This window comes from Sesamum indicum, linkage group LG16, assembly GCF_000512975.1.
Source record: "Sesamum indicum cultivar Zhongzhi No. 13 linkage group LG16, S_indicum_v1.0, whole genome shotgun sequence".
NCBI lineage: Eukaryota > Viridiplantae > Streptophyta > Magnoliopsida > Lamiales > Pedaliaceae > Sesamum > Sesamum indicum.
The window spans coordinates 3260562-3271922 of NC_026160.1; the positions used below are offsets into that span (position 1 = coordinate 3260562).

The following is an 11361-nucleotide window of genomic DNA, read 5'->3' on the forward strand; positions in this document are numbered from 1 at the left end:
AGATTTGCTTATCAACAATATTTTTTAATATTCTTATTTTTTTTTAATATTAATAGTTACGATAGTATTAATTTTTAAAAAAATATATAATTTTTTAAATATTTTAAATTTTTTAAATCAGGTCTAACGAGTCCAAACCGACGAATCCCAAAAGAGTTGAATCTTATTTTATTTTTTCTTTTACTAGTCGAATATTGAATTTTGACAAACCTGCAACCTGCCATAAACCTTACAGTTGCCATCCCTAATCATAGCACCCATTGTGAATCCAGAAAAAATTTATTCTGGATCAGGTTTGATCAAATCAAACCAATCACAAATTAAGTGTGATACACTTATTATGTGATTGATCATTTTTCCTATACTGTACACCAATCACACAACAAGTGTATTGTATTGTCATATAATTGATTCAAGTTTGACCAAATCAGATCCAAGCATGTATTTTTTTTTTTTTTTTGATAGGAATGATTAATGTATTTTTTTATGAACACACAATTTTTCATAATAGTACTCATAGGAATTTTGAGCTTGTCATATTCTTTAAATAACACAAAAATTTAAATGAGAATTATGTTCTTATAGTTTCTAAATAATATTAAATTTTAATTGTGAATTCATTGGCATATTTCCTTTTCTAATAGCATCTTTTATCATGGATTTATTAATAAATTAAGTTTGAACGAATTTAATTGTATCGAACACGAGTCTTATTCGAATAATTTGATACTTTTAATCAGATTTTATGATTTAAGCCTAAAATTGACTGGACGAAGTTTTTTTAAAAATTTAATTTATTAAATTTAAACAATTTGATTTAAAATAAATATCATATAATTTGATTTATTAAGAGTTAGGGCCAATTTAAGAATTTTCTAGAAGGCAAGAAACACATGTTGTTTCTGGCGCAATAAGCCAGTCAATGAGCATAAAACTAATCCTCGTCAAAATTGAAAAGGAGTACTACTACAGATGAACGCACAGCTCAGATGGAAAAAGCGGTTCCATTAGTGTACAGACTCGCCGCACCGGAACATTCCCAAAAGGAGAATTCTCCTTTCCCTCCCCTTCCATCCCCCCCCCCCCCACCTAGCAATAGAGAAGAGAGAGAAACCACTCAATATACTCTCTACACACACTCTGCGTGTTTGTGTGTGTGTTTCTTTACGTTATTGGGCAAAAACTATTTGCTCGGATTCTCAGCCAATATCATCGTTCAGGTGACGTTTTCTCTCCCTTTTCAATCTTCTTCCATGGTGGGCTTCTTTCTTTTTCTCCAGAAAATTAATCTTTAATGACATATACGAAAGCATGTATCGAAGTATATGTATACACATACGTATTTGTACTGTCTTTTGTACAACTGCATAGACGCATGTCAGTATCGGAGTATATGATGCTACATTGACTTCTTGTTGTTTAGCAATGATGTCTATTATATTGTTGAGTAGCTTTTCTTTTATTATTTTTCTTTTTGCCCCTTCCCCTTTTTGCTTCAACGCCGCTGTCATTTGGAATCCATCTGACAAGAGTTGTTTCTGTTGAATGTTTTTTGGGCTTTTAACCAGTATTCTAGCTTGTGCTTGCGATGTTCTGGTTCTTTTTTCTTGTTTTTTTGTTTGGAGGGAATTTGGCTATCTCTGTGAAGTTTTTAGGTTGTGGGTCATTGGTTTTTGTGAACAAGCATGGATATAATTGAGCTATTGTTCATTTATATGATTAATGTGTAGTTCTGATTCAGCATTGGTGTTTTTTAGGTGATCGCTGAAGTATTCTCTTCTTTTTTCTTTCCACTGACTGAATTAAACTGCAAGAAACAAAGAAATTTTGTGTCGGGTCTAATAGTTTAAGCTAAATACTATATCTGTTTTTTTCACTATGAGCCATACTAGTGCATTGGTCATTTCTTCGTCTGCGTTAGCTGTACTTGGTTTTCTTCTTGTACCTTTTTAAAAAATGCCTGGCCTTGTTTCAATTGTGTTTTTGGTTCTAGGCTTTTCGTCAGTTGGTTTTGCTTCATCTCAAACAAAATTACCTCTATCTAGGGATTGTTCGTCAGGAATCTAATGTGACTTTCTCAATTAGGAGCATTATATGAGTAGCTAGATGTAATCCATTAAAAAATTTTGTTAAATTTTTTTTGCCCACTTACATATAGTCTGTGCATAGTCAAACTTGTGTCAACCTTTTGCATTAAGACATAGAATTTGTCGAATTCAGCTTGGGCTTCACCTCTGAATTGTTTTTTTGATGTTGAACCCATTTAAACTAATCCAACTGTCTACCTTTCTCTGGTGGACTGGCTGAATAGACATCGCTTTCTTTTCACTCTTCTGTTGATTAAATTTGGTCTGTTAATAGGGGCTGCAAGCGTTCTCTTTAATGTTTTCTTTTCTGATTTTCTGTTTGCTGGTTTAAGAGCTAAGTTGTCTTTTAACGGGTTTTTTCTATTATCTAATTCAGATGGACATTTTGGTTATTCTGTTGCATTATCATTATAAATGTAGTTACTCCCAGGTTGCTGTGACAGCCTCTGTTTCTGGACATGCAGCACTACTACAATGTCATTTAAGGAACAGCCGTTTGTATTAAAGTACTGGAAGTTGGACTAGATTTAGTGTCTGTCAATCTGTTTCTTTAATATTAATTTCTATATTTATCTAGATGAGGGTTCCAATTATCATTCTCCTTAATTGTCTTAGGTCTAGTCATTCGAAATATAAATGGAAAAAGCTGGTAAGGAAAGGGATAAATCTCCATCTTTGGCCCCACCAGCGTCAACTATACTACACGATGTGAAGGCAGAACGACTAGACCTGCCTAAGAGGTCTATAATTACACGGCCTGGATTTGGGACTTCTGGCCAACGCATCTCTTTGCTCGTAAATCATTTCAGAGTTTCTGTCAGATATCCAGATGAATATTTTTACCAATACAGCGTAAAATACAGTACCCTTCTTCTGTCCAAGTTAATAGCATACAGCATGGGTATAAGATATCAGATTTGATTGCAGGTTTCTATAAGTTCTGAGAATAACAGTATGGTTGACAGCAAGGTAATTGGGAGGAAAGTCACTGATAAACTTTACCAAACATACTCGTCTGAACTTTCCGGGAAGAAATTTGCATATGATGGGGAGAAGAATTTGTATACAGTGGGTCCCTTGCCGCATAACAACTTCGAATTCACAGTGGTTCTTGAGGAATCTATTGGCAAGCGGTAATTTTGTGATTGAAACTCATGTTGTTTATGTTATTCTCTTTTTTGTTCTAGCTGCTTGTGAAATAAGACCCAAAATCTTCTGTTGTGAAGTAGTGGTAGCCCTTCTCATAGTGGAAGCCCAAACGACTCTAGCAAAAGGTCGAAGCGTACTCTACAGTCAAATACATTCAAGGTAGAGATCAGTTATGCTGCTAAAATACCCTTGAAGACGATATCTCTTGCCCTTCAAGGTGCTGAAACAGAAAAAGTTCAAGATGCTCTCAGGGTTTTAGACATCATATTGAGGCAACAAGCAGCGAGACGGTATATACCGACAATTATGTTTTAGACTGTATCTTTATAGTTTTTAGCTTGTACATAAAAGGTGAACATTTGAAGCAGAGGATGCCTTTTGGTTCGACAATCATTCTTTAATGATGACTCAAGAATGTTCACTGATGTTGGAGGGGGTGTGACAGGCGTGAGAGGGTTCCATTCCAGCTTCCGTCCAACTCATGGTGGCTTATCTCTAAACATGGGTACTATCTACTTGCTTCCATTCCTCCAGTTGCACTGTCTCACGTTGTGCATCTTGGAAAATAATGCTATGAAATTTCTTTTCTCAGATGTATCGACGACCATGATCTTAAAACCTGGGCCCGTTCTGGATTTCCTTCTTGCTAACCAGAATGTGAAGGAAACTCGCTATATTGACTGGCTAAAGGTATGTTATGATTTTCAGCTGCATGTTGCCACATTCTTCTTACCCCGCTTTCTGGTCTGCTTGTTCGTGACACTGAGATTGAAGTGCAGGCCAAAAAAATGCTAAAGAATTTGAGGGTTAAGGCCATGCATAGTAACATGGAGTTCAAAATTATAGGTTTGAGTGACAAACCCTGCAATCAGCAATTGTAAGTATATAGTTGATCTAGCTGAGTTTTATCTTCCTTCCTGTCCAGAAGACTTAAGACATTGATTTATATTTTCAGTTTCTTGCTGAAAGTCAAAAGCGGCAGTGGTGCCAAAGATGAAGGCGAGACCTTGGAGATTACAGTTTATGACTATTTTGTCAAGCACCGTAATATAGAACTTAAATATTCAGCATACATGCCATGCCTTGATGTTGGAAAATCAAAACGACCAAATTACCTGCCCCTGGAGGTGCAAAACTTTTTTATCTCTAGTTGTCTTATGAACTCTAAAGCTTCTTATTCAAGAAACTGAATTTTTTGTTTTCCTTTTGGAATTCCAGCTCTGTTCTCTTGTCTCTCTCCAGAGATACACAAAAGCATTATCAGGAACGCAGAGGGCATCCTTGGTTGAAAAATCGAGGCAGAAGCCACCGGAAAGAATTCGAGTTATAACTGATGTAAGTTGTTCAATATTTATAACCATCTTCGCAAGCATACTGATTTCATTTCTTCTTTGAATCTTCAAGGCAGTGAGAAACTATCGGTACGACGAAGATCCGCTCCTTGTTGCTTGTGGTATATCAATAGAAAAACAGCTTACTCAAATAGATGGACGGGTCCTTGACACACCAAAGGTAGTTATTGTTCCTTAATGATTAACACATATTTGTTGCATTGCATACTAACAATTACTTTGATGCTCTTCCACTTCCAGTTGAAGGTTGGTAATAGTGAGGATTGTATACCCCGTAATGGCCGATGGAACTTCAATAACAAGGTATTCCGTTTATGCTATTCACTTGAGATGACTTAAGGAAAGGAAATGATAGGATATTGAAATATCCTATTTTAGTTCCTGGACTGCTTTGATTAATCTCCGGATTTTGTTTCCTAAAGTAGATGAGGCAATTTTTTGCACTTATCAATTCATTGCTCTGATTTCGATCTTTTGAAGAAACTTCTGAACCCCAGCCGGATAGATCGTTGGGCACTTGTTAACTTCTCTGGACGTTGCGATACTAGTCATCTTTCACGTGAACTCATCAACTGTGGGAGGAACAAGGGCATTGTAAGCTGTACCTTCTCTTTTTCTCTATTATTCTTTTCTAGCTAGAGCATATTAGAAATCTTTTGTTTTGTTTTATGTAGCATATTGGACGCCCTTATACAATAATTGAGGAAGATCACCAATGTAGGAGAGCTAGCCCTGTGATACGTGTAGAAAAGATGTTTGAACAGATTATGGCCAAGCTACCTGGTCCACCTGACTTTCTGCTTTGTGTTTTGCCAGAACGGAAAAATTCTGATATTTATGGTAGTAATTCTGTTCCACCTTTTCAAGACTGCAGAGTATTTTACTGACCAATCATTCACCGTATTATTTCATGAACTTTGTATTACACTTAGGACCCTGGAAGAAAAAATGTCTGAGTAACCTTGGTATTGTCACCCAGTGCATTTCTCCTTCCAAAATTAATGATCAGTACCTGACGAATGTACTGCTAAAAATCAATTCCAAGGTAATGCGAAAGCCTCACAAGATTGAATTTCGCTTTCGCTTGTCATTTTCTGTGACCTCTCTCTCTTATTCTGACTATTTTCCTTATTTCATTGATAGCTTGGGGGAATCAACTCGTTGCTAGCGATAGAGCATTCCCGTCGTATTCCACTTATTACAGATAAACCAACCATGATCCTGGGGATGGATGTCTCACATGGTTCTCCTGGTCGATCTGATATTCCATCCATTGCTGCTGTAATTCTGCTGCCAATAGAACTTTTCATAGTACTCTCAGACATGTTATATTTTATGCTTGATACATTAAATTCTTACTGTTGTAAGGTTGTTGGGTCCCGGAGTTGGCCATTGATATCAAGATACAGAGCAGCTGTACGAACCCAATCGCCCAAGGTCGAGATGATCGAGTCTTTGTTCAAGCCACTAGCAAATGGGGAGGACGATGGTATTATGAGGTGCTTCACTCTGGATGATTTATAAATTTGTAGTCCTGTTTTATGGCTTAAGTAGACAAATGATATTTCTGCATATGCTGAGGATATGCCTCTACTATTATGCTTCAGGGAACTGCTTGTGGATTTCTACGAAACCAGCAATGGACGAAAACCAACACAGATTATTGTTTTCAGGTAAGGCTACAGCAGATTCTGGCAGTGAAACTTCTATTTGACCACTTCATATACTTCTGCGCCTAAGGTGTGCAGATGCATGAACGCACCATGCATCTGTGCTAGTTGTTTTATTAAAACATATGTAATTCATTATCTTTCTTTTGGCGTTATCTATGGTTTTTGTACTTTTTTTTTTTTGGATTTCATTGTTTTCTAATGATTGTGTGATAAATGGAGCTGCTTTCTTGCTTTGCCGCTATTCTTTTATATAAAATAAAAACTGATACAAACAATTATTGTTACCGTTTAACCTGTAAAGTAAGGTTTGTGGGATTTGACTGGATAGCAGGTAGTTGCTTTATGACAGATCGAATGCTGCTTGCTTTGGATAACATTTCTTGCAATTTTACTTTCCATTCAAACTTGTTATTGTTCTGAAATCTGTGTGCTTTTGTGTGATTGTTTTCTTCTCTATGCACGCTGACATTTCATTTTAGTTTCTTCCAGTATAAATTCAAATGCTTGCATGTCTCTTGTTGCGATTCTGTTTACAACGTACCTTTGTTCATTGGCAATCGGTTACATGATTAAATATGCTGCTAGAAAGCTGGTTGACCATGTTCCTTTTGAATGAAATATTACTGTAGAATGAAATAGGAGCAATGAAGCTTTTGGTCTCTTTGATGGGCTTACAATCAGTAACTTGGATGCATAATGCTTTTTCTGTTTAGGTTGATACTTAATAGGTATAATCTTTCTCACAGGGATGGTGTGAGTGAATCACAGTTTGCTCAGGTTATGAACATTGAACTTGATCAAATGATAAAGGTACCTTTTCTGTTTCTTGTCCCAGAGAGCATATTGAACTTTTGATGACACTTTTTGTTTTATTTCCTTCCGGATATCTTGAGTTTTTGGTTTCAATTTGGAAACACTCACATCATATCATATATTTGCAGCAAGTATATGAGGAAATTTGCTAATCTCTTGCAGGCTTATCAGCATCTTGGTGAGACTGACATTCCAAAATTCACCCTGATAGTGGCGCAGAAGAATCACCATACCAAGCTATTCCAAGCTTCAGCTGCTGAAAATGTCCCATCCGGTCTGTTTCTTTCCGTTGATGCACACTATACACACTTATGCTACCAACAATAAGGATAAATGTGTTGTCTCTCTTGCCTGCAGGTACTGTTGTCGATTCAAAAATTGTTCATCCTAGAAATTATGATTTCTATATGTGTTCTCATGCGGGGATGATGGTAAGTTACTGCCCCTCTTTTCCCCTTTATTATGTATCAAATCAGTCGTATCGATGCTTTTTGGTGATGTGCATGCAAAATGATAGGGAACTTCTCGACCTGCTCATTATCATGTCTTGCTTGATGAGATTGGTTTCTCCCCAGATGATCTGCAGAATCTGGTCCATTCACTTTCATATGTGTAAGATTTTAGGCGTTAAGGTTTTCTCCTCTCAAACCGAAGCCATATTATTAGCTACGTAACATCATTTTTGTTCTTCTCCAGGTACCAGAGGAGTACTACTGCTATCTCCATTGGTACTTCCAACTTCCTTGCTAAAACCTTAGTTTCCATTTAACTGCTCCTACTCGTATGAATTCCAGGAATAAAATTACATACGTCTCTGGAATTCAGGCATATTTAAGAAAAACCTAAGTGTCGGAAAAATTTTACTCACACCCTTTGCGGTCATGTTTTACATTACTAATTGATGCCTAGCTATATCTATGATGTAAAATCACTGTAACTATGCTAAAGTTCATTTAGCGAAGATGATTAAGCCATTGCACTGTTTTCCATTGCAGTTGCACCGGTGTCTTACGCACATCTTGCAGCCCAACAGATGGGCCAGTTTTTGAAGTTTGAAGATTCCTCTGAAACATCATCTGGTCAGAAAAGCATGACAGCAGCAGGAAACGTCCCTGTCCCTGAGCTGCCTAGGCTCCACAAGGACGTCGCCGGATCCATGTTCTTTTGCTGAAATCGCGACAAATTTTCCCGCCTTGGTAAACCATCGGGATTCTAGAAAAGCTGTAAATAGTTGGGTGTTACCTACGAAGAGGTCTGTAGTTGAGGCAATGGAACGAGGTGAAGATCATCTTAAAGTAGCTCTGAGAGTATTTATTGTAGGCCAAGTGATGGGGTTGAGAATTTTGATGTGGAAGATCTTTGCTTGTCTTTGAATGCCTTGATGCATGGAGCTATTGCTTGCTTTCCCTTGTTTTGTTTGCCTGGAATTTGTAAAAATGTTATCTTAGTTGCTGTATTAGTTGTATTTATTCGTCATACTATAGCAGTCTTAAATCAGACGTGAACATACAGTTTAAGAGATTAATTTGAGGGTTCTTGATAGTAAGAACTGTATTTTCATTTTAGGTAAAAGGTAAATTTCATTTAAAAAAAAAGAGGTGCTACAACATAATGTCACGATTTTGATTGGAAACACGCTTTCACTAAATGACCGTTGGATGGGGAGGCCTAACTAGAACCGTTAGATCAAAGGCGTGCACAAATTAGAAGAGGGATTAGGGATTGAAGACAAGGACGACGCCATTTCTAGGAACTTAGGGCAAGCTAACAAATTGGGGATTGGGATCGAGAGTGATGTCGTTTTGAAGACTGTTGAAGGGCCGAAAGAAGAACATGTGGTAGTTGCTGGTATAGGCGTGGGTGGCAAGCCCTGAGTAGCTGCAGCTCAGGTTTCTTCAAGAGGAAAGAATCAGATTTTTGAGCCGCAAGCAGTGCTCTTACAATTCTAGGAAGTTGTTTTGAGAATTATAATTTCATTAAATGCAAGAATCCGTTGGTTCTTTATGTACTAGAGATTGACATTTTGAAGTTTTTTAATGAAATTCTTATGAAGTTTCTCTGCATCCTTTCTTCCTCATTTCTTCTCTGTTTCCCATCTCAAATTTTTGAGTAAATTCTTGACAATTTGGCCTCAGAGCCATTTGATCCTTGGACTAAAAATGGCAGATGGTGCTAGATTAAAGGAACTGCAAGAAGCATAGAAAAAAACTGATATCATGTTGGTAGATGAAAGAGCAAAAAGACAAGTGGCTGAGGAACAAACTAATGCTCGTCTAGAACATCTAACAGAGGCACATGAGGGATTACACTCCACTGTAATGAATATTGAGCACACACTTGTCACTGTGCAACAACTTAAGAGTGTAGTTATCCAGCTACAGAACTACAACAGAAACAAGTCTGTACTTGGGGAAGGACTGACTGCAACCATGGACAAAGGGTCATCCTCAAGAGTAGCTCCACAACAAACTGCAGGTGGGGAAAACACCAACTGGAATGAGACGGGGTATAGCTCTATCCACAAAATGGAGTTTCCACTCTTCAATGGAGAAGATGCCAGGGCTTGGATTAGAAGATGCACTTGTTATTTTCAGATGATACCCATCCCTGAAGGTCATAAAACAGCCTTAGCCTCAATTCATATGCAAGGTAGAGCAAAATTGTGGTACTACGGTTATGTGGAGAAAAGGGGGGTGTCCACATGGCAAGAGCTCATTGTGAATGTCATGGAACGGTTTGAGGATGTGGATTATGAGAGAGTGGTAACAGAATTTAACAAACTCCACCAAGAAACAACTGTAAATGCTTATCTAGAGTAGTTTGAAGAGTTAGAAGCCCAAATGTTGATTTTTAACAAGCACTTAGGTGAGGAGTTTTTCATGATGAAATTTATCAGTCGATTGAAGGAAGAAATCAAAGGGTATGTAGCTACACTGAAACCTGTGACCCTCAATCAAGCTATTATGCTTGCAAGAAAATAAGAATCAATAGTGGATGCTATCATCAGAAAGACACAACAATCTTTGAAAAGCAATCCTCTAAAGAATGCTTACAGGCCTGTAAGTAAGACCCCTGCTTATAAGCCCTCTTACAATCCTGCCTTCAAAGCAAGAAATAAAAATAGCCAACCTAGAAGGCTGCTTACAGAAGATGAAATGAGAGCCAGAAGGGAAAGGAACCTGTGCTATAACTGTGATGAGGTTTTTGTACCTGGGCATAAGTGCAAGGTGAGGTATTCTTATATTTTAATGAATGAAGAGGAGCTCAAGGCTTATGAGGAAGACACTGGATAGTTGGAGGAACAAACTGAAGGAGTGGAAGAGGAGGATGTTACTATGTCAATACATGCTATGTGTGAAAGAATAGGCAATGGAACATTAAGAATCAGGGGCCAAGTGAATGGAAAGGAGATCCACATACTTATTGACAGTGGGAGTACACATAGTTTCATAGATGAGAAGGTGGTGAAAGCATTGAACCTGAAGATTGAAGAGGTCACACCAATGAAGGTGAGTATGGCTGATGGTTACAAGTTAATAAGCCAAAAGCTATGCCCTATGCTCCAACGGGAAATGCAAGAATCTCAATTCTCATACCCTATTAGAACACTCTAACTGGGGGGATGTGACTGGCTAAAATTCCATAATCCTGTCAAGCTAGATTATGATGAAGGAACAATTACTGTGACTCACAAGGGAAGAGAAATTATTCTCAAAGCAATGACAAGAAAGACTGAACCTAAGGTTTCAAGTGCAGGTCCCTTAAGTGAATTGCTGGGAAGGAGGACCTACAGTTTAGTGCATAAGCTCTTTTCCACTCGCAACAATATTGGTCAGAAGGTGGAAAACCCACTGATTATGGGGTTGCTCCAGAGGTTTGAAGATGTATTTCAAGTGCCTCAATCCCTTCCACCTGAGAGACCTATAGAGCATAAGATTGATCTCATGCCTGATGCTATTCCAAGGAAGCAGCTACCATACAGATTGCTTATGGTCAGAAAACAGAAATTGAAAATATTGTACAAGATATGCTGAAGAGTGGGATTATCAGGGCAAGTCAGAGTTCCTTTGCTTCTCCTGTCTTGCTTGTTAAGAAAAAGGATGGGGCTGGAGGTTATGTGTTGACTATAGATATCTTAATAAGCTTACCATCAAGCACAAATTCTCCATACCTGTGATAGATGAAGTGTTGGATGAGTTGCATGGGCAGTATACTTCAGCAAGATAGACCTGAGGTCTGGATATTTCTAGATCAGAATGAGACAAGAGGACATCTCTAAAACCAATT

At 37.7% G+C, this 11361-nt stretch overlaps 1 protein-coding gene across 5 annotated transcripts; it reads left to right on the forward strand.

The window, feature by feature from the left end:
• Positions 1090–8552, forward strand: LOC105178661 (protein argonaute 16). 5 transcript variants are annotated; one of them, XM_020699341.1, is made up of 23 exons: positions 1090–1220; positions 2703–2939; positions 3015–3220; positions 3314–3526; positions 3605–3741; positions 3829–3926; positions 4016–4113; positions 4192–4363; positions 4455–4571; positions 4641–4748; positions 4829–4891; positions 5069–5182; positions 5263–5428; positions 5521–5633; positions 5732–5869; positions 5957–6087; positions 6196–6261; positions 6975–7071; positions 7237–7348; positions 7432–7505; positions 7592–7686; positions 7771–7802; positions 8070–8552. In XM_020699341.1, the coding sequence occupies exons 2-23, from the start codon at positions 2724–2726 to the stop codon at positions 8243–8245; spliced, it is 2742 nt and encodes a 913-aa protein (XP_020555000.1). In that variant the 5' UTR covers positions 1090–1220; positions 2703–2723; the 3' UTR covers positions 8246–8552. The 5 variants fall into 5 exon arrangements, with proteins under 5 accessions (XP_020555000.1, XP_011100478.1, XP_020555003.1 ...); XM_011102176.2 differs by having other exon boundaries at positions 7008–7071; XM_020699344.1 differs by having other exon boundaries at positions 3317–3526.